Consider the following 22474-nt stretch of genomic DNA (forward strand, 5'->3'; position numbering starts at 1 on the left):
TCCCTCTTTGGGGAAAACACACCCACCCAGCCACCCACAAATACACACTCACAATCACACACGAATAAATAAAAAAACCTTTTATCTCAGGGCAAAAGAGCAGAAACTCTATACTCTGAGTAGGACAAACACAGAAACCTTCAGGACAGAGAGACATATTGAGCACTGAACACAATTACATGACAAACACTGTATGGTGTCAAGCAAAAATGAATTTATTATCACTGTCTTCAAATATGTACAGCTTCTCTGGGAAAACGGGTGATACAGCAGGCAAAAGCAAACGTACAACTACCTTTCATGGCAAGCGTTTAAGAGAGCAAAGACAGGAGTTACTGTGTGAAGAACAAAGAAAACAGCTATTTAAAAGAAAACAATCTATGTCATCATGAAAGAAATTGTGCCTTTAAGAGAAATATTCATTTCAATTTTATAAATTTGATCTAATTCTAAATTTTGTGCAAAACATGGAGGAATTTTATCAGGGCACTGATAAACACATAAAGTTCTGTTTACTCACCACAGGGAGTACTAACTAAGCCTGTGCAAACCGCTTTTTAACAATAAAGACTAACTCCTGATGATGCCAATGATGTTACTGAGCTGCATTATGGGAAATGCGGTTGCCAGAATTTCTGGATCTTCACCCTTGCTTGAGAGTCAGAGTATCTCAGCCTGGTACAAGTTATTATACCAGTCCTACTTCTACATAATACATCAAATCACTGATGCATTCAACTAACGACTCCACTGAGGGAATCATACAATAAACTTAAAGTGAAAGATGTTACTTTCAAGGCTGTACTTTTGAAATAACTGAAGCGGTGAAGGTGCAATATTTGTTGGAGGTCTTTGAAATGAATCCAGCCATGATAAATACAATTAGATGCAAGAGCCGATTGATTGTGTGAGGCCAGCGTCTAATCAACACAATTTACAAAACCTACTCATTTTACAAAGAGTTGTGTCCTCTCCTTAGTTCACATTCTTCATGACTGTGCCTGTAACGTCTTCATATCATCGGCATGTATCAAACAGCAACCAGCCAGTAATCTCTTAAAAACCGCGAAGGCAACGATATATAAAGCTACAGCCTGCATTGTTAGAGGTATGGGATGATTATGATTTTGACTCGTGCGTTGAGTCCTTCAGCCCTCCTTGTCGTATGATTTCAATGCCGTAAAATCCTCCCGTGTATCACGACATCTACCTGTGCACATTCAGAGTATCAGTGTATTAATGCAGACTGTGGTGCAGTTGGCAGGGCGATCCTACCAAAACTAACTCCAGTGACCAAGGAAAAACTTACAGTCATTAAATAACCTAACTTGTTTTCGGAACATTTTCTTACAATCTGTGATATTTGATGAGCTGCAACCTCGACCTGATTATATTCTGTTCCATCACTAAACTAAACGTGTTTTTTTAATCCACCTTCATTTTTCAAATCGTATAATTGACCTTTGGAGGTGAAAGCGTATATATAGAATATCTAGTATCTGCTTTGAATCTAAATGATTTTCCTCAGAAAACTGAAACTGCAATTCAAGGCACTCTCACAGGTGTTTTTTTCACCTGAAGATAAAGTTCAAGTTCATTCAAATCAAGTTTCAAGCGCTTGTGCTGGAAGCATTTCATCGATGAAGAATGAAACCTGTCCTTGGACTGAGAGAACAGAGTAAAGCAAACCGGCCCTAGTGACCAGGAAGTCAAGTCTTCACAGTGACGGCATGATGGTGACTAATAGGTTGTTGCATTAAGACACGTAGCTGCAGCACCGACCTATTGATTACCTAATGATAACTGTACAAACACAGGAGCTATGTACAAACAAGAATTCATATATATATATACATGTGTCAGCTTATATGTAGGGAGGGACATGAGCAACATAAACATGAAGTATTTATATAAACAAAGCGTGGATGGACAGTACATTATGTACAGTGAGTGGAGACGTACGCAATGACAGAAATCTGCACTTTAAAGCCTGACTGAGCGAACTATACATCTTTAAATGTACTACTAGCAGCACACTGCACACGAATGTGATGTACAGTACGTACATGAGGTATGTTGATGCAAATGAAACAGAAACAACATAAAACTTTAGACAGGTATGTACATAAGGTAACTTACATGCTGGTTAGATATATACAGTATATGCACATAAGACTGACTAGAACTATAACGAGATTTGTTTTTGGTAAAAGAGTTGGAAGACACAATGCTACTCAGGTTAAAGAGTCCTGGCTTTGGGGTCGGGCGGCTGATATGATGGAGTTGCAGTGGGGCTGGGGGCGTCCTGGGCTGAGGGCGCAACAGGAAAGACAAAAACTCCTGAAGGAAGAGGGAAGGAGGACAAGGCCCTGAATGGAGCGGGTGAGTGTAGCTGATAGCTGGGATGGGGCCCCGTGGAGGGGCTGGTCGTCATCGTTGACCTGGGGCTGTCAGGCCATGTCAGGGACCGGGTGCAGGCCTCTGGACCAATTCCTGTCCATGAAGATACCTGAAGAGTCAGAAAACAAACCATAATATCTCGATTGGAAATGCTGCCTGACAACCTGTAGCACATTTAAAACTTGAAATGAAAAATTGAAATGTTTCTGCCAATACAGCTTTTCCCCATCAGGCCTCAGTATCCAAACACAGCACGATTTCCATTGTACCATTGGCACATATTGTTCCATTAACAGCATCAAACTCACATATGAAGCACTAGCCAGTTGTCTGTGTGTTCGATGCACAACCTGATCCCACAGCTGCTGCCCGCTGATGCTAAGAGAGTTGGTGCGCGGCCTGTGGGTGACGATAAGAACCTCCTGGGCCCAGTCGTCCATCAGCCGCTGCAAGTCTTCAGGCAGGTCTCTTTCACTGGCACTCGAGGAAGTGCCTGTGTATGTGCCTGTCTTGTTGTTGCTGTTATTGGCCTGGGCCTGGGCCAGTCCCATCACCGGCTGATGAGGAGGAGGTGGAGGCGTGGCACCGGCAGGCAGCTGCTGTGATTGATTGAAGGTGCCAGCTCCGGCTGCAGACCCTGACAGAACACACACACACACACACACACACACACACACACACACACACACATACACACACACATTTATTTTGATGATCAGACTCATACGAGGTAACTTGACATTTAATGAAATTGTTTTAGTAAGACTGTAATTTTACATACTGCTGCCGCGATCTTTCCCAATACACAGTCTCTTCAATGTTGTCCCTGTACAACAAAAAAAGACCCTTTAACACACTCAACTAGCAGGTAAAAATCATCAATAACAGAATGCAAACAAGGTGCAAAACAAAGCTGCTGGATTCTGCCTCAAAACAAAGGAACAAAATCAAACCAAACTAACAGATGGATGAACAAGGCAATCAGTCCCCTGAAACAAGGCAGTACATGTATTAGGAAACCCATGCAGGTGGACCAGGTGAGAGCCATGTCGATGTGCAGCGTTGGATTATCAGAGAGATGGAGATAAGAGAGAGGATTGAGAGGTTAAAGAGAGATGAGAGATTCGAATTTTAAAATTGATGTCCATGTGGCATGCAAAACTCCACTGCCTTGTAATGTTGGGTGGGTGAGTCGCAAACGTGTTAAAGCGTGAATAAAAAAGCATCAGCATCAATGGGAGACACTTTAAAAGTGAGATGAGCAGTGATCATCCAAATATCAAACATCCGAAACAAGGAAGCAGATCCAACAAAAAGGAAACAAATCGTAAAAATATATTGTAGTATTAATTATTACTGTTATAATATACATTTTAATATTTTAATATTGTCTTTGTTTTGGAGAAAAAACTATGATAATTCATCCAAATTTGAGAAATAACTTTTGAAATAACAAACTTTTCTCTTCAGGGATTTTATAAGAAAATACGAGATGATAGTAAGTGACGAGGACCATGTAATGCAAAAAAAAGAATCCAGCAGTGTTACAGAAAAGTATGGCTGAGCTAAAAGAAGACAAATAGAAAATATGGAGGACAAACGAGTGAAGATATGCAGGAAGAGAAGAGATACAAACAGATAGACAAAGACACAGGCCCACTGAGAAATCTAGCTCGTGGCTTGCTACTGGATTTATAGGTGACTCTCTCAGATGGTTGAGGGTAATTAGACCAGCCTGTAGAGGAGTATAATCAAAGAGGGAGAGAGACACTAAGGTAAGACGAGCACACATTGAAATATCTTATACCTTATACCAAACAAATCACCACAGACAAAGTGTGTGTTATTAATTCTCTGGTGAATATAGATGTTAACAAGATAGTAATTGTTACACTCGCCAAGGAGGTTATGTTTTTACCCCTGCCCCTGGTTTGTTTGTTTTGTTTGTAAATTAGCAAGATTACACAAAAACTACTGAATAGATTTCAGTGAAACGTGTGGGAATGATGGGACATAGACCAAGAAGCCATTACATTTTGGCATGGGTAAAAGGAGTGGATCCAGAATTGTTTCCTCATTTTTAAATATGTATAATTTTTACCACTGTCCAGGGTATAATTCATATTTGGGGGACTGATATTTGAACAATTTGGTGAAGCTCCAAAAAAAGTTTGGTGCTAGCAGATTTAAGTCATAAGGGCAGTGTTGCACCTTGGCGGAGGTGTGTGCTCTACTGAGATAAAAGATCGTGTTGCTAGTGATCACCTTGAGCAGGTGGAGCTTGTGTGCTGGTACCATCTCCGTGTAGTCCAGCGTAAATATTATCTGAAGACAAAGAGCCCTTGAGGGAACAAGGCTGCTGAGTCTGCACAGGCTCTGAGGTCGAGTTGGGAATGTGGCTCGTGCATGACCGTGCCCGGCCGTGTGAGGGGAAAGACCCTTTGGCCGGAGAGCCATTTAAACTCAGTGTAGGCTCACCTACGCCTGCAGCAGCAGCTGAAAGCACACACAAGCATCAGAATGGTGTAGTCCTTTCTTTTGCACGCTGGAGATTCAGAAAAGACACTCACCAGATCTGCTGGAGTCACTACTTTTGGTTGTGACATTTCTAAACTGTTGGACCAGAGGGCTGAGAAGTTTGCCAGGCTTCAGCTTGTGCCTGCCTGATCTCTTTCTCCGGCCGTTATGCGGTGCAGTGTGAGACAGACCCAGGCCAGGAGGAGGGACTTTGCCCAGCCGGTTATATAGCAGTTCCACCTCTCCCCGCTGATGGGCCTGCAGCTCAGAGATCTCCCTCAGGTGTCTGAGGAGATAAAGGGAGGAATATACTGGTCACTTACAAGCTAAATAACGGAATATTTTTATGTAAAGACACTTAATATGGCTGCAAGTAAAACAACTATCCTTACTTCTCCCTGAGTCTCTGCAGTTCCCTCTTCATGTCTGAGTCATCCATCTCTGAGTCATTATCGCTGCTGCCACAGGCTGAGCCATGCACACCTCCATGCCTACTTGGTGAGTCTGAGCTCTGCACACTGCTGCTGCGCCCTGAGCGACGGAGGAAGGCCACCGCCCTCTTCATGAGGTCACTTCCTCTGCGCTCAGAGCGAGTCCGCTGAGATGGGGTGGCAGGGGCCAGCTTCGCAGGGCTACTCTCAGCCCCCGAGTCTGAGGAGAGGAAGCGAGCATGGACAGTGACGTCCACAGGGACGGAGGGTGAGGTCAGGGCACGAGGCAGGGAGCTCCGCTTTGCCATGGAAGGAGGTGTGTCTAGGTAGAAATCAGGCGGGGCAGAGTAGCGGCTGCAGCGTGTACTCTGTGTGATGTCGTCTTCAGTGCTAATCACAGAGAAGCGGCCGATCGTAGTGGAGGTGACCATGGCCTCAGCCTGAACATGGTCTTGTCTGTATCTAACCGGGTGTGCCGGCGAAGCAGCGCTGCTCCAGCTCCTCTGTTTCACATCTCTTCTGTTTGCCACATCAGGAGGAACAGAAATGATCTGCGCAAAGCAAAGAACAGACTGGGTTCATACAGCATCATGATGTTTCTGCAGTAGCAAGTGAAAAGACAGATCTACTTTCCACTGAAATGTGAAAGAAAACTCCCGTTCATACCTTAAATCGACCTCTGGCTCCAGAGCAGGAGGCAGAGTGAGGAACGTGTCTTCTTGACAAGGAAGCTGCAAACAGTTCCACAATCCATCAATCAATGAAAACTGTACCACTGCAGTAGATGAACATCTAAAAGTTAAAGTTGATGACCGGTTATAATGTGTTGCATTGATGAGTGCAGGCTGTACATACCACACACGGCTGAGTCACTCAGTGTGCTCAAACTGTCCATTCTCTCTGGAATCTGAGGCTAATCGAGGTGACAGGGAGAGAGGGCAGCAGAGACATGAGAACATTACAAATACAAACAATGAATTGTCCTAGGACAACACTTAGCAAGTATCAATATTACACTTCTCAGTAATATTGAGGATTGTTTGCATTAATTAAAATTATTTTGTTATATGTCCTTTGGGGAAAATATTATTAATATCAATATTTTCTGATAATATTTATATTGTTAAAAACTGACTGGCTTTCTTTAATGTTATTTTGCTTACCAGCTGTTCCCCTGTCCTGTAGCGTCCCTCCCCCATCGGCCCTGGCGTGCTGTTTCCTGACCCTCCCATGGCGCTGTCTGGACCAGGAGGAGACTGGATGTACTCAGTGCAGGAGCCTGGTGTCTCTGCAGCACTGCCTGATGGGTACATGGGGGCATATTCCTGGTACAGCAAGTTCCTTAGTTTCTCATCTAGCGTTTTTATGGTGCTGTCCACAAAGCCTCCGCGGCCAAGCCGTGCTTCGCCATCTGACTCACCGGGCCCTGCACCATGCTGGGATGGTGCTGGGCTCTGGGGGAGTGAGGACACTTTGGTCCCTCCCATGCTGGAATAAGGCTGGTGGAGCACCACAGGCTGCTGCGGTCGCTCGGTTCGTGTCGCTGAGGCGTAGGAGACAGACAGTGGCTCTTTGGCTGAATCTGGCTCCTGGAGAGGAAGTAGGGTCAGAGGAGACCCACCCTGTGAACCACTCACATCCAGAGAAAGTGGCATGACAAGAGGGCAGCAGGGCACCTCCTCAGCTATAGAAACAGGACTCATCATGTCAGGCATCTGCCGAGCAGAGTGGATCGGGGAGACGGATCCTAGAGGGGATCCTTGAGACTCATCGACTGGGAAAGACGCATGTGGGGATGGCGGGGGCACAGTCTGAGCCCTGGCTGGCTGGGCCTGATGTACACTGGGCGGCCCAGAGCTGCCAGCAGGCTCCACTGATGATACGGACTGGAGGGTTGGGGGAGCAGACACAGGAGGGGACAGAGTGGCTAAAAGAAGTGGGTCTGTGTTGGACATTATTGGGGGACTACAGAATCCATACACGTCATAGGAGAAGCCTCCACTTCCTCCAGACATTGTAGAAGATGAGCCGTCTTCTGCAGGAGGAAAATAATTAATTAATTAAATTATCGATTACAAATTCATCAAACACCAATAAGAGCTGAAAGATATCTTTCCTTCAGCGGCCACACAGTGGGGCCATTTTCCCATGCAGCAGTCAGACACTAAACTGCAGAAACTCTGTAGAAACAAAGTCACCTCTGGAGGGCCTCGCTGTGCCACTGCAGTCTGCAGGCTGGGTAGTGGTTGAACTCCCAGGAGACTGAGTAGCCGTGCCATCAGACGGGGTCTCCTGGCTGGATGTGGGGGTCTCCTCTACTGGGCAGATTATGAACCATCTTTTCCCTGTGTGAAGAACTGCAGTCTGAGACAATTACCACCCAAAGCACTTACAAGTGAATATGACACATGTAAAAGGATTCACTGCGAATAAATGTTACCATTCTGCTGATAGACAGGCTGAGGAGCTCCAGGCTGCTGACTCTGCAGAGTGATAAACACATGTCTGTATTTATTGACTATAACAGGTCAATGTATAAGCATGTGTACTTCATCTGTACAGACTATAGTTATATCTATGGCTACACTTCTCTTACCTCTCCCACTAACCCCTCAGACATCTGGCCATGTGGAGGACTACAACTCAAGGTTGATGCTCTTTCACCCTCTACATCTTCATTCAGCATGTCCTCAGCTTTATCCACAATGTCCTTTAATTGGTCAATGAAGATCTCCTTCTCTAACAGTAGGATAAAGCCATTGTCCACCTGCAGGCAAAGAGTTTTTAAACAGTATCTCGAATATAACCAATCGATAACACAGAATCTACAAACTGTAAAAGGCTGAACTCACCATGTAAGTGGCAATCTCCTCCGGTGCATCTCCATCCAGATCGAATTTGAACGTCACCATTTTGTGATTGTGAGTCTCCAGCTGGCATTCCACCATTTTATCTCCAGTGTTGCAAACCTTTGGTGGCAGAGGTTAAATGTTACGATAAGCCAATGTTAAGATTTGAAGAAACTGTAGCTTCAGTTGTCAGAAATGACGCAAAGACTCACATTGAGCATGCTTAGTTTTGGTTTGCTGGTCTTTTCTTGGCGAGAACGTGTTCGGGCAGACTTGCGGTGGTGTTTCCTGGGTTTTCCATCGCCCTTCCCCACACTGGCCAAGCTGTCATAGCCATCACTCATTTCTTTACCAGATGCCACGTCAGAGTTGAGACTACAAGAATAGAAAAGTTGAAAACACTTAATCACATATTCAGGTCTTTGACACATTTTCACCACATAAAGTTCATCTGAAGAGGACACACACCTGTCATATGCATAGCTGGGTAAAGATACTGGTTTGTCCTGAAGCACATCCTGAGGACAGGGAAACAGGTAAAAAAAGAAATTCTAAAAGTTTTTAAAAAGTTAAAAAGTTTTTATTTCAACATAATTTATCATTGCATGACTAATTCAGCTAGTCTTAATGACTTTGATTTTGCCTTTATATACCACCAATTTAAAAAAACTTTTACCGTGCCAATGTTTGATATTTGTCTTTTCAGCACAACATTGCCTTTATGACCAGAAAATTATTTTTTCACTTTGACATGGTATATAGACATATTGGACCCAAAAATACACAAGACACATCATGTGATTTGATTACACTGGCATGATTAACTCCAGAGGGTTAATGTTACTGTGTGCTATTATTATTTGAAGGCTTATCTCATCTCTCATGGAAACGCCGCTCTCAGGATGCAAGTGTGAACTGGAGAGGCAACTGTGTTTAACATGCTTTCTAATCAAACGTCACTGATGCAGAGACAATTTTTATCCAGTTTTTCAAAATCAGTATCACATTCAGAAATGTGCAAAGTTTGGCTTCATTCCTACCTCAGCACTGAACTCTTGTTGAAGGGTGCTAGATGCAAATGTCGTTTCGAGGTTTTGCTGAGTCGTGGCCAGACTGGCAGACTCAGGCAGTGACACTGCCGTCTGGATGCCAGCAGGCTGCAGAACTGGAGCCGAGCCTGAAGCTGCGACAGGAGCAGAAGCTGGAGCAGAAGCTGGGTCTGCAGCTCTACCTGGGACTGGCAGGTTGAAAGGGACTGGGGCCAAGACCAAACCTGGGACTGAGTGATGCGGTTTACCCATGACAGAAGATGAGTCTGAGCCTGTAGATGTGAGTTTTGGCTCAAAAGTAGGACCTGATGCCGAGACTGGTGCTAGAGCTGAGACCGGCACTGGAACTGCTATTGAAACCTGTATTGGGAATGAAGTTGGGACTTTTGAAGCTGGAGTTTGGGGTATAGGTGCAGCTTGAGCTGACACTGGGACTGGTGTTTGTTGTTGTGCTGGGACCAGAGGTTGAGTTTGTGCCAGTGTTCGAGTTTCAGCATGTAAGGTAGCTTCTGCATCTGCAGCGCTTCCCCAGAGAGGAGTCTGAACACCATGCAAGACAGGGTGGACTGGAGCCCGAAGCTGAACATCTCCCAAGTTCGTCCTGGAACCTTGTACCTGGAAGAAAAATAGCACATTTAAGGAATTGTTCATCAGTCAATGTAAATATTTTACATCCCTCCATCCCCAAACACATGCCCTGCGTGCATTACACCAATGCATAAGACAGACCACCACCTTAGTACTACAGATTTCCCATGACCAGCCGTTACAGTGAGAACTGAGTCAAATATTCACCTGGACAGGCTGCTCAGCCAGTTCCTGCTCAGGGTGGGGGGCGGGGTATGGGGTGGTTCGTACCTGGGAGAGAGGTAAGGGATGGGTGGTATAGAAGCCGCCCTGCTGGGGCGCTGCAGGCAACATGGCCATGGTGAGGAGTGGGATTGGGAGTGCCACTACGGACATGTGTCGAGGTGTGGACAGAGGGGTCTGAGGGGTGCCTATAGTGGGAATGGTGGGCATGGCAGCATGAGGGGTCAGAGTGAGAGAGGGATGGTGGGATGAAGGTGAGTAGTAGGTGCTCGACATAGAGGGGCCACTGCTGCTGTAGGCAGATGGCAGAGGAGCTTGGGAGAAGGCAGGGGGCTTGTGGCCCCCTGTTTGAACAACAGGATATGGTGAGGGAAACTGGGAAAGAAAGAGGGAAAATGGATATATACGATGAACACCAGTCGATAGAAATAACATTCACACAGCCCCTTTATGAACTAGCCCTGGAACCTAACCATTGTTGGATGTTTATTCAGTCTCAATCTTCGTTCTGCCTCACACACAGATGATCTACAAATAATGTTCATTCATTCGTTGGTGCCATTAAATTGCACATGATGTCCTTTATGTTTGCTGAACACCCACTAGAGAATTAGAAATTAAATTTAAAAAAGTAATACAGCTAGTGCACTTTCAGCCAGCAATCCTAACTTGTTTATTGTATATACCACTCTAATTATAGTTGAACAAATGTATGTAAATTCTAGCTACTCTTTTCCTGGGAGAAAATCTCATTATTATCTTTTGAGTTTCTTCTCAATCATAACTTTTTTCTCAAAACAGCCAGAATAAATACATATTAAAAGTTTAAAGCATATCAAACGCTTATTGCCACAAACTCGTCGGTGTCTTCTACAAGTGTGTCACCGTCTGTCGCGCTCACGGTGGATCCCCTGCTGTGTTCTCGCATCAGATTCTCCAGACTTTCTACGGACTATACAAGGGGGCAAGGCGGAGAAAGTCCGCAGATAATCCTATCGCCTCTCACTCTGACTTTTGCGTTCACACATGCATCCCTGGAGAAAATACTTCGGATCTGCAGAGTTCAGTAAACGTCTGAAAGCAGCTTTGGATGCGTTCAGTACCTGCTCTTGGCCAGGATGCGTCTGTAAAGTGGGGGCTGCGGCCGGGAAGCTCTGTGCTGTCTGTCTACTCTGGAGCACAGTCGGAGCTGGTGTAGCAGGAGCAGACACTGTCTGTCAGAAACACACGAGAGGTGACATTTATTGGACTGTGTTTTTAGACATGATGACACGACATGACTCAATATGAGATAGAAGATCATCAAGCACAAGGTTGAAATAGTCAGTGTGGAATCCAAGCAGGGCTGGAGATATATGCAAGAAACTAGAGGGATGTTTGCAGCTGGCACACTTTAATTGTGTAAAATGAAAAGGAAAAGCGGAGTGACACCATTACTCTATCTTCAGCCATCCACTGAGTTCATGTTTGCAGCAGGCAATATTCAATAAGGCAAGCTGAAATGGAAAAAGGGGAGTTACTCCATTAATCTATCCTCAGCCACCCATGGTTTTCAATGCCATACACTCTACAGGGACAGTATCATATATACTGCCACAATCTCTTGCTGAGGTCTGACCTTATCTAAAAATGAGAGCAGATATTAAACCTTATTGTGGATTAAGCAGCAGCAGAGACTGGGTTTTGCACTTGGCTATTATAATGCAAAGTCCATAGGAGCAAAGCAGCTGGCAGATTCATGACAGACACAGCAGGCTGCTTCTATGGTAGTTACTAAGCCTAAATGGAGTCTCCTTCTCTAACCTACCAGTGGATCCACTCTGCCTTTGCTGCTGTGGGGCAATGACAGCTTGTTCCTGTCCAGATATGGGCAACAGTGTGGGAGTGGGATCTCCAGGCTCTGACTTTTGTCTATACGCTCAAATACTGAGGAGGTGGTGCCCATCGGATGATTGAGTACTCGATCAGAGAGGGTGGGAGTGCTGGTCCTGCGACCGACGATATGATGGAGACAGTGGTTGAGAAGAGTGAGATCCGCGCCTTCATACAAACTCCGTGACCGTGCAACTTGTGAGGGCGGAGGAAGATTTGAAGGTGAGGTCAGCAGGGTAGACTGACTGTTTGAAGGGGGGAGAGAGGGCGATGCATAAGGCAAAGGTACAGTGAGGGGAGGAGACTTTGACAGGTTAGGAGATGTGTGCGAGCCTGGCTTACACACTGGAGTAAACTGGGAGAAAGAACGTATGTGTGTGTGTCCCAGAGATCCGCCTCCCTTTGTCCTGTCCCTCAGGAGGAGAGACATGCAAGCCTTGCAGTGCCGGTCGGGCTGCGGGCTGCGGGGGGTGCTCGGTTGCAGCTCTGAGGGAGGCTGTAAATTTAGGGGAAGGAGAGGTGAATTAAAATGTCTTGCTGAGTCATGATCGGAGTGCTGATAGGTGGACAAGAGAGGAGATAATCCCGATGGATTCTGTGCAGAGTTAGAGAACAGGTGATCTGTGGCATGCACTGAGCTCTCTACGCTATTTGTCGAGGCCCGAGCCAGTGACGCACATAGGAAGGGGCTTGTCTTAGTGAGAGGGTGTGTCCGACACCGCAACATCTCAACCAGGGAGGTGCTTCCACGCCTAAAACACACTGTGCTCTCACTGTTGAGGCCGTCATGGCATACAAAGGGATCACTGCCGTGACGCTGATCGGGTGTAATTGCAAAAAAAAAAGGAAAGAAAAATGTTGTTATTCCAGAACAAGAAAATCTAATTATGGAAAGTTGCCACAGGAACGAGACATGTTTTACTCACTGTTTGAGACTGATAGGTCTGTGCTGCAGTTTGTTGATAAGCCCCAGGATGCAGTTGACCTGTGCTCTGTGGGTAGTTTCCCTGATGTAACTGTGTGGATGCTTGTGTGTAGTTGTCGAGTGGGGCCTGTGCTGTGGGTTGCTGGTAGGGCCCCTGGTGCATTTGAGGCTCAGCCTGTGCAGGAGGACTGTAAATCATGTGAGTCGTGGAAACGGTTTCTGGAGGAGACTGGTAGAGCCCGTTTTGCTGATTGTTTAGGTCGTCTAACTGCACGATAGAGCTCCCCCCACTGTCAGCTGTAATAACAGAGAGGAGACGTCATTATGATGCAAAAGAAAATGCCCTTTGCAGTAAGTACAAACACTGAAGAATGACAGGAGGACAAGACAGTGGAGTAGTGTCATTAAAATAAAAAGGTGGTTGATGGTGTCTCATTCCTGACTAACAGATGCTGCGGTCACTTTACTGTTACACTCTTATGTTCATAAATACCAGTTAAACCATTTTCAGTCAGAGTCAATACCATTAACTGTTAAAGGCTGCTGCATTGGACCAGTAGTGAGATTTATTACCAGAGGTTGAGTGACATATGATACATTGATGTGTGTGTGCTCAGGCTCTTACATGTAGTAGATGTGGTGGTTGGCACAGTGCAGATCAGGGTCTGCTGCTCCCCCTCTTGGTCTTCGTAATCTGCTGCGGCTAATGTGGCTCCCTGTGGTACACCAGTACTGGGAACCTGCAGAAGGTTCTGCTGCGTCTCACCATTTCCTGTCGAGACAGTGCGCTCCCTCTTCCATTTGATGAGAGCCACGCGGTCTCGGATCGACTTCCCAACTATCTTGACGTCGCAGTCCAGGAAAAAACCTGATTCAACCTGGAGGACACAGAAAAGATGTGATAAATTAACAAAACGACATATATTTTCACTACACAAGTTTGTATGGGAGAGAAAAGATGAACAGACACTTCAATACAGACCACTGACCACGTTATTATGTTAATAAGAGGCTCTGAGACTGTGTTCCAAAGTAAGGACGCTTGTGACATTAGACTTACACACTAAGACATGAACCAATGATATGTAGCGAAATTACATTTAATAGAGCTGAACCAAGTTGCACACACTGATAAATATCAGTAACTATATAACTGCTAAGTAGAATTACTGTTGCTATGGTACTATTTCTTACACACTAAATATCAAAACATTTTGAATTATAGAACATTTTTAAAACAATACATCTGCATACAATCATAACTGAGGATGATGAATGATTTAATGGATTTTATGGTCAAGTTGACAAAATAAACCTTCCAGACTGGCCAGTACAAAAACAGTCAAGGTAAAAAAAAAGAGCAGAAACATTTAAGCCAGACTAAATATAATGAGATCGGTCACTTTTCTCAAAACACCTGATTGACCTGGTTTCAGATCTCCAGATCTCCTGTTGTTACCCTACAAAGTTAAAGGCTAATAATCCAAAAGTCAAATGCAACAGCTATCATCTGTTTACACTTGCCAAATACAAGTATTCTTTCTGTAACTCAAAATACTACTTTACCATTTCTTGGGCGACGACCTCTGGGACCTCGTTCACCAAGTCAAAGGTGAACTCAATAGCACCAGTGTCCTTGTATTTTCCCTTCAGCTTTTTAGGATCTTCCACCCACAGCTTCAGAGCAATAGAGGATTTCTTCCCATCATCTTCCTCATTGAGCTCCACCCTCACACCTGTATCCTCTGCAAAGAAGGCATGATTCAGGAGGTCCTTGATGGAGTACCTGCAGGAAATATGCGAACACTAAAGATCACAGTGACGGGAAAATCCGATGTTGAGTAACACAGAGTCAAATACTGGCATTTCTGTCACACTCAGGAACGGAAACGTCAACCAGTATCTACAGTACATATAAAGTGTGTCACAGCCTGTGAACCACTTACCTTTCCTCCCATCTGTGACAGATGCACTCCCCGATAATTTCCTTAATTTCAGGGTCGCTGACTTTACCGTAACTAGCAGGTTTCACCCCCTGCAAAACAAACAAGCATCAACTTGCCTCGTCTTGCCGACTGACGCACTCCTGACAGTAATACTTAGCACGTGAATGCATGACAGTGTCAAAAATATACCGTTTTTCCTAAACATATTTTTATGTATTTTTAATACATTTCAATACTGGGGATTAAGGAGGGTAATAGAAGACTTTATGACACTTCTCTGTTATATTTAGTATTTTAGGGAAAAAAATGCATTTTAGCTCACATTTAGCATTGTGCCAAACCTTAGTTTAGCTATTGTTTAGCATTTTTGTTGCATCGCTCAATGGCTGTAACTTTGTAGTCAACTGATCACTGTAAAAGTTACATAGCATCATTTAAAAATTCCTAAAAAACTTGAATATTTGTTTCTGTTGTCCATTTCATTGCTACAGGTTGAACAACCGTTGTGTTTTGGCAGCAAACAAATGACATTTTCAACATTTTAAAGACTGCTTGACCAAGAATATATGATAAACCCATGAACTAACAAACTTGTCTCCTGGTCCCACACAATTAATTCGCCACAAAATAAGAATCAAAAATTAGTGGGTCAATAAAAATGTCATGAAGTCAACTGGTTGTATCAGCAGCGTTAAACAGCACTGAACGTGAACTCACACTGGTGACTTTGCGGTAGATCTGTGCAGCATTCTGACACTCAGAGTACGGGTATTCTGAGGTGGCCATCTCCAACATGCACATCCCAAAGGCATAGACATCCACAGCCTCGTCATAGTGCTCCTCATACATCTCTGGGGCCATGAACTCCGGAGTGCCTGGAGAAATAATTCAAGAGACGGCCATGAATCATGAACTCCCATGCGGTTATCGGTTTCATCCTGTTTCACTGGGATCAATACCGGTGTCGAGGACTGCAATTCAACACGCCTTGCAAATCATGGTCCTAATCATTTTCGAATTACTCAAATGACAGTTAAGAGAATTTACTAGAAAGGATGAACTGCAAATGTCAGATGCTCTGATACACTTGAACACCATAATGTAAGATTTCACAAAAAATATGTTTGATGATGCTCCAGCATTAAGCTATTTGAGAAAACTTTGAAAAACCTTATGTAGCGTAACATTTCATATGCATTAATTAGAGGTCAGATACTCTTCTCAGGAGTTTGTGGAGACCAAAACAGCCAAAGGTAAAGTGAACATTGGAGTTAAATTTATCAGGTAACTAAAATCATGACCCCAAAGGAATGCAAATTCTGCTGTGTAACTGCTATACGCAAATTAGTAGCGAGATTGTAATTTGAATTTAAAAGGTCATGTTGTGTTTCCTGCTTTTTTCTTCTGCACCCAAGCGGCCCAAAAAAGTTATTGAAGTTTTGAAATAAATATTATCTTATCCCCCCTCCAATAAAACAGTGTCTTGCCATCTTCCTGAGGACTAACCAATGACACTTTTAGCGAAGGAGGCCCTCTTTAGTGTTGCCAGGCCGAGGTCTCCTATTTTGACAGAGCCTGTGGGGCCAGTGATGAAGATGTTGTCGCACTTGAGGTCTCGATGGATGATTGGAGGCGTCCTTGTGTGGAGGAAGTGGAGGCCTTTGAGAATCTGCCTGCACCAGCTCCTAAGAACTTTAGGTTTCATCACCTTGAAGCGCTTCAGATACCTGTGGGAGAATAGCAAATACCATCACCATGATAGAGATGTTCCAGCTGTCAAGGCATTTTCATAATGTTAATTGGCAAAGCAGCAAATAAAGATCTGTGTTTCCTCTTTGCTTTCATTAATAAAATTGTATTGTATTAATAATTGTATCGTCTTTACTGTATATTTAATTATTTTAAGTGAGTTTAAACAATATTAAGATCACAACCGTTCGTTTTCTTAAAACATAAATAATATATTGGAGTTTTAGTCCAGTAGTAATCAGATCTACTGTAATAGTGTCATTCATCTAGTATGAAACGTGATACACATGATGTAGTCTAATGGTCATTACTGTAATGTTGTTTTAAACTGACTAATCGAAGCAGCAATAGGATATTAATATTTGAATCTACTGACCAGTGAAACTGGAAAAAGGCAAAATAAGAAGAGAAGCATTCCTCAAATGTCTTAATAAAGATGGATATAGAATCTGTGTATTTACATATTGACTCTTACGTTTTTAGTGTCCCTGAGGTCATTAGCTCTGTCACAAGAACGATACACTTCCTCCCTTTCACCGGTGATTCCCAGAAGTCATAAAACCGCACAATATTGGGATGCTGGAGAGCCTTTAACATCTCAGCCTCCTCCTTGAATCTCTGTCTCTCAACTTTAGACAGTTTCCTTTCCTGGAGAAAACGAAGAAAGACAATTTTATTTTTAAAAATTAGAAAGCATGAATTCCAAATTCACTCATTCATTCTGTCCAGATTTTCTGGAGCCTGACAAGAGGTGAGGCTCCAGCAGAGGCCAGTTTGTCAAAACTTGACATATTTGCAGTGTGGTCGAGGACGAGGTGCTGGATCACTCTCATTTTCAGTGAGTTTTTATATTATTAGCATCGTGTTTAGAGTGAATACAACCTTGGTATTTTGAGTGGGCGGAGATGGGGGTCTGTACCATTTATGTTTTTTATAAATAAAACACACACCTCAGACCTCACAGTAGAATCCTGATCCTATTTTCAGAAGACTAAGGACTAAATTCCTATTTTAATCAAGTGTCTTGCTACAAACACATTTCAGATTAATATCTGGTGAATAATGGAACAAGACGTCACCATAAGAGTTTATAATAAAGAAATGGTGTTTCATCAAGGAAACATCAAGGAAGATTCAAAGTTGAATTCTTGCATCTTTAGGGGCACAAGCTGGAATGAATCTGTGTATACTGGATCAATATTTTGGCCCCTGCCTTCCCTGAACTGTTGTATAAATAGTAAAACAGCTGACGGTGAACATCCTCTACATTTCTGTTTCTCTCCACTCAGCATGGCAGATACAACCCAGCGGCTTTAGTGCTACATGACCTCCAGATTTTCTCGCCCCGTCTTTCGTATAGACACTTTTTGTTTGGAATAATGAGGGTGCACTTCATGTTTTGAAACGCACGATAACCTACTGTACATTGCTGGACATTGATTACAGACTGACGCTGGGGAGTCAGTTTTTATTGACAGCTCATGCTGACCAGCAGTGTGCAATCAAATGGATTTTTGATTGTTTAAAGCTTTGTGAAGGATACACCTCATCTCGTCTCATCTCTCGGATCATATCAACCTATTTTCTGGGCCGTGTCCAAACAGATTATAAAGGATGCTCTGCAGAGGTCTTAGCAGGGTGTGGCACTAATAACACAGAATGACAGAGACTTCACACAATAAAAACTGGGTCAAAAAACATATTAGCAGCACTGATATTTGTAGCTAATGGAGTGTGGAGTGGTCAGCACATAGTGCGATGAACATAAATAAAGAACTCGTGCTTTGCCTCGAATCCAATACCACACTTCTTCAACGCTATCCTCAGCTGAACCCACCCTGTTCCTTTCTCCTCTCTCCCCTCTGCATGTCTTGGTGCAGAGAGCTGTATCAGCATGATTCACTCCTAGATACTCTCCAGACACATCTGCGTGGTAATACCACAGGGGTATAACTCCACGTTTAGCATTCATCATTAAGTCATCAAACAAGACAAATAATATTGTAGCGCTGACACAGAGACGGGTAAAGTGTTTTGGCATTTTACTAAATCATGCTGCGTGATGTGTTCATTTCAGATAAACACCTCACCCAGCAGATGTTTGATCATCACATAGTGGATGAATAAGTAACAAGACTACAGCTGTCTGGTCCACTCACTACCAGTCACCAGCTCATTCCTCTTCAAATATGATTTATACCTCTTTTTTTATGAGCATCCAGGTTTCTGCTGTCTCATTCTTAGTTTTACTCCCAAAGACAGACACACACACACACACACACACACACACACACACACACACACACACACACACACACACACACACACACACACACACACACACACACACACACACCAGTATCTGAGTTGCAGCAGGTTTTTGTGAGCAAGCAGTGCAGGCACAAAGGGCAAGGCCTCACCTACGGGGACAGAATGGTTGAATCATCACCAGAGCTCCCCTAAGAACCTGCTCAGACGCCACACAGATATACACACACATACACATTTGTTGCATGTTGTTCATGTCTTTCCTGATCAATGTTTGAAAAAAATGTTAATGATGTACAAGTATTAAAAAAAAATACCACCAGTGGTTGGTGTCTCTCTCGACAGATGACAATGCATACTGAAAAAAAACTTGTATGTATTATTCCATAATTAGCAACAGCATTAAATTGAAAACAAGTGTAGGTAGGACTAACATAGGCTTGAACCAGGGACGTCACCAAGACATTTGTTCTGGACTGTCTCGTCCACTGTATGGGAGACATGCAGTGATCGGGACACGGAGCTACATCACTCTGTGTACTATTACTTTTATTGAGGGACTGACTTAAATCTAACAAATTACGTTGCAGGGCAGTGCCACAGAAACATTAGTGGTTATTAATGGTAAATTAAAGGTTGTTTAAATGCTAAGGTGCTGATTCAGTCTGAGCCAACTCGATTTATGTGTTTGGCTCCAATACGTCTAAACACCAATATACTAACCAGTGTATTGACTCAGACAGAACAACAAGCAGGGAATAAAAGTTGGTTGGTAAAAATGATTTTGCAAGTGACTACTGGAGTTTTTTAGACTTAGGAGGATGTTTTTTTCAGAAATAGATAACAAAAGTAAGGTAATAACTTGTTATGATATAGGATTAAAGTTATAGCAAATATAGGAGTGACTTGTTAAAAGAGTGACTGCTATAGCCAGTTACCTATTCAATGAAGAAATGTCTCACGTAACAGAAACAGATAGAGATGCTGGTTTTGTTGAAACTGAAGCTGGGTGAATGTGTCCACAGGGACAGTACTGGAGAATCCTAGATAAAGGTTGTGATTGTTGCAGCAGAATAACATTTCATTTTGTCTGTTTTAACTCCTCACAGTATAATGTGCTCCGGACAGAAAGCAAGAGCGTGGCACATTTTGAGTCGTGAAAGGGCAACCACTGTCTACATGTCTGCGTCCATGCAGGCTAATCTGTTATAGTATCTAAACTGATCATTAGATTACCACATACACAGATTAGTGACACAGCAAGCTGTCACCGTAAAATACTTTTTAATCATCTTCTTCTGCTGACATTGTGTATATGGAGCAGAATGTATTCAAGAAGAGGTCAATTGAGGCATTGTAAGGTCTTTGCAAACAACTGGATTTAGTCCATTTTGTACCTGAACGCCTCATCATCCTTCCTGATGTTTTTTCTCAGTACCTTTGTAAACAGGCAGAGTCTGGATGACTCAAAACTACATGATGATGACATTCAGGCCATACAGTTCTCCATATTATCTGAAGTAACTTGTGAGGAGGACAAAAGGCTGTGAATAGACCCTGACCTGAGAGGATGTTAAACAAGCCCATTATCTGCTCAGCCAGGACATTTATTAAAATATTATTTTCTCACTGTTTCAACTTTAGATAGAGTTGATTTAAATGGTCTGGAGATTGCTGGGAACATCTACCGCTCCACAAAGGCCTCTTTTTTGACCCCATTCATTAGGGACCTTTTGGAGCATGTGCCTATATATACAGCCAGTGGTATTTAATGAATGGTTCCCTATGTCATGACTGGTCAGTGAACCCACCTGGAGTTCACACCAGGCCACCTCCACCCAGGTTTCGGTGTCCAGACCCTTGTAGACGGTCTTGAAGGACCCTCTGCCCAGCTCAATGTCAAACTTGAGGAATCGACCCCCAGGTGAGGTGGACACGGCCTTCATCCCGGGCTCCTCTTCGTTCTCGTCACTTCCCGCTTTACCTGTGACGTCGGAGGGCACGACCACCTCGGCCTTGGGTTGGTGTTCGCTGCCGTCCCCCTTCTCCTCGTCCGCGCTCACGCTCTCCGTGGCGCTCTCCTTCAGCTCCGCCTGGCTCTCCGTGCTGGACGTCTCCTGGAGCCCCAGGCGGGTCCCTTGGAGGACCCGGGTCCGACTCCGATCCACGATGGTCCGCAGGTCGATGTTGAGCACCGGGCTGCTGTTGACACACGTGTCCACCACCGGCTGGTGCTCCTCGGAGTCCGACACCCACAGACTCCTCCGGATGAACCTCTGGCGGATGAGCCCCCGGTAGTCCGTGGAGGGGTACGCGCTGGGGTCGCTGGCTCCTCGCTGGGCTGCGCTCTGGATGTTGACATTGTGGTCCGTCCCGTTCTCATAGACAGGCCTGCAGGCATTCGCGTTTATGTCCGAGTCTAGATTCGGTGCTGAGGAGAAAGTGGAGCCCAAGGGCGGATCTTTACTTGAGTCATCTGCCGGATCCATGCCCGGTAACTAGTGAGACACTTACCGGCGACAGGGAGGAGGGTGATGGGCATGCTCCTCTGCCTCCCGGCGGCGCAGGGAGACTTTACTGGCTTCCTGCAACACTCGCATGCAGTGACGCAGTTCGCCGGCGCAGGGGTGTTGTGGCCTTACGTCTTGAATTTGTTCTGCACACAAAACATCCCGACTAAATGTTCCAGCTCGGGGGAGGATGCGCGCCACCTCCTAGCTGTCACCTCACTGCTGCAGTCCTGCACAGAGCTGTTCAAGTTGCGCCTGTTGTCACTGTCAGTTTAACCCACGAACATTTCCCCTCCACATTGCATAATGTCCCCTCTCCTATAAAAACATGCGATTGGTTCCGCAGACAGATCACTGGCCTCACAGTGGACAGGACGCATTAATCCTTCCAAAGACACATCACGGGACGGCCAAGTGCGCAGCTGTCATCCCCTGTGCGCGCTCATCGACCCGCGGGCTCTGGCTGATGCAAACGAGGCAGGTGTTCCGACTGAAACAGTGAATCGCCTCCGTGAAGTGTGACCTCAGCATCTCTGCATTGTTCCTCCAACTATCCGCACGTAGCTGTTTCTCTTTTATTCCTGCAGATGAGTGCTGTCCTGTGCAGGATGCGCTTATCAGATTACGCTCACTGCGCCACGGTTTCCCTCAGGTCGGAGGAGGCGTCGCTCTTCATCAGCGCATCTCTCTGCTCATGCGGATGCTGATGTCTTGGTAAGAAAAAAAAATCATCTCACTGAGGTTTGAGGAAACTGGGATATTTCACGGCACAGCCCACGCCCCTAGCAACAACACGCAGGCCTATCCAATAAGTCGGCCCGCTTTTGGGCGACACCCTCAGCAGCCTCCCCTGTGCGCCGCCGTGTGGACCGCACCACCTTCCGCCCTCACCGTGACGCACGGAACCTCCAGGAGGAGGGTGAGCCGACCAAAGGGGACGGTGCTTGGAAATATGTATGGCTACTGGATATAATCGAGTGGACCCCATGTGAATATTCTGCCATAAGGACCCCATGGTGAAAGGCTGGGTGTGGGGGCGATATGAAATTCTTCCACAACGATTATAAGATTGTTTCCCACCTGATCAGGACCCAGTCCTAACTGTGTTGATGGTCTTTTGCATCCATGCACACTTTTACTGTGATTGA

At 44.6% G+C, this 22474-nt stretch overlaps 1 protein-coding gene across 6 annotated transcripts; it reads right to left on the reverse strand.

Annotated features, from left to right (window-relative positions):
* Positions 1-194: 194 nt before the first annotated feature.
* wnk2 (WNK lysine deficient protein kinase 2) lies at positions 195-22213 on the reverse strand. 6 transcript variants are annotated; one of them, XM_069536873.1, is made up of 27 exons: positions 20628-22213; positions 17024-17196; positions 16306-16526; positions 15517-15674; positions 14800-14888; positions 14420-14639; positions 13479-13731; positions 12855-13150; positions 11864-12745; positions 11160-11270; positions 9238-9861; positions 8666-8715; positions 8410-8572; positions 8201-8317; positions 7945-8115; positions 7789-7831; positions 7547-7705; positions 6512-7380; positions 6204-6261; positions 6015-6079; positions 5310-5899; positions 4971-5203; positions 4666-4896; positions 4037-4135; positions 3182-3226; positions 2709-3037; positions 195-2509 (listed from the first exon to the last, which is right to left on the reverse strand). In XM_069536873.1, exons 1-27 carry the CDS (start codon positions 21303-21305, stop codon positions 2240-2242), a joined length of 7197 nt encoding a protein of 2398 aa, XP_069392974.1. In that variant the 5' UTR covers positions 21306-22213; the 3' UTR covers positions 195-2239. The 6 variants fall into 6 exon arrangements, with proteins under 6 accessions (XP_069392974.1, XP_069392978.1, XP_069392980.1 ...); XM_069536877.1 differs by having other exon boundaries at positions 6512-7383; positions 7547-7693; positions 20628-22212; XM_069536879.1 differs by having other exon boundaries at positions 4061-4135; positions 6512-7383; positions 20628-22212.
* Positions 22214-22474: the final 261 nt, after the last annotated feature.

Source organism: Paralichthys olivaceus, chromosome 2 (genome assembly GCF_024713975.1).
Source record: "Paralichthys olivaceus isolate ysfri-2021 chromosome 2, ASM2471397v2, whole genome shotgun sequence".
Lineage (NCBI taxonomy): Eukaryota > Metazoa > Chordata > Actinopteri > Pleuronectiformes > Paralichthyidae > Paralichthys > Paralichthys olivaceus.

Excerpts from the sequence above, each read along its gene's own strand:
- wnk2 (XM_069536870.1), bottom strand. The coding sequence starts at position 21,305 with ATGGATCCGGCAGATGACTCAAGTAAAGATCCGCCCTTGGGCTCCACT. Across the intron at positions 17,197-20,627 it reads TGGCCTGGTGTGAACTCCAG|GAAAGGAAACTGTCTAAAGT; the intron begins GTGGGTTCACTG and ends CGTTTTCTCCAG. Across the intron at positions 14,889-15,516 it reads TCTACCGCAAAGTCACCAGT|GGGGTGAAACCTGCTAGTTA; the intron begins GTGAGTTCACGT and ends TTTGTTTTGCAG.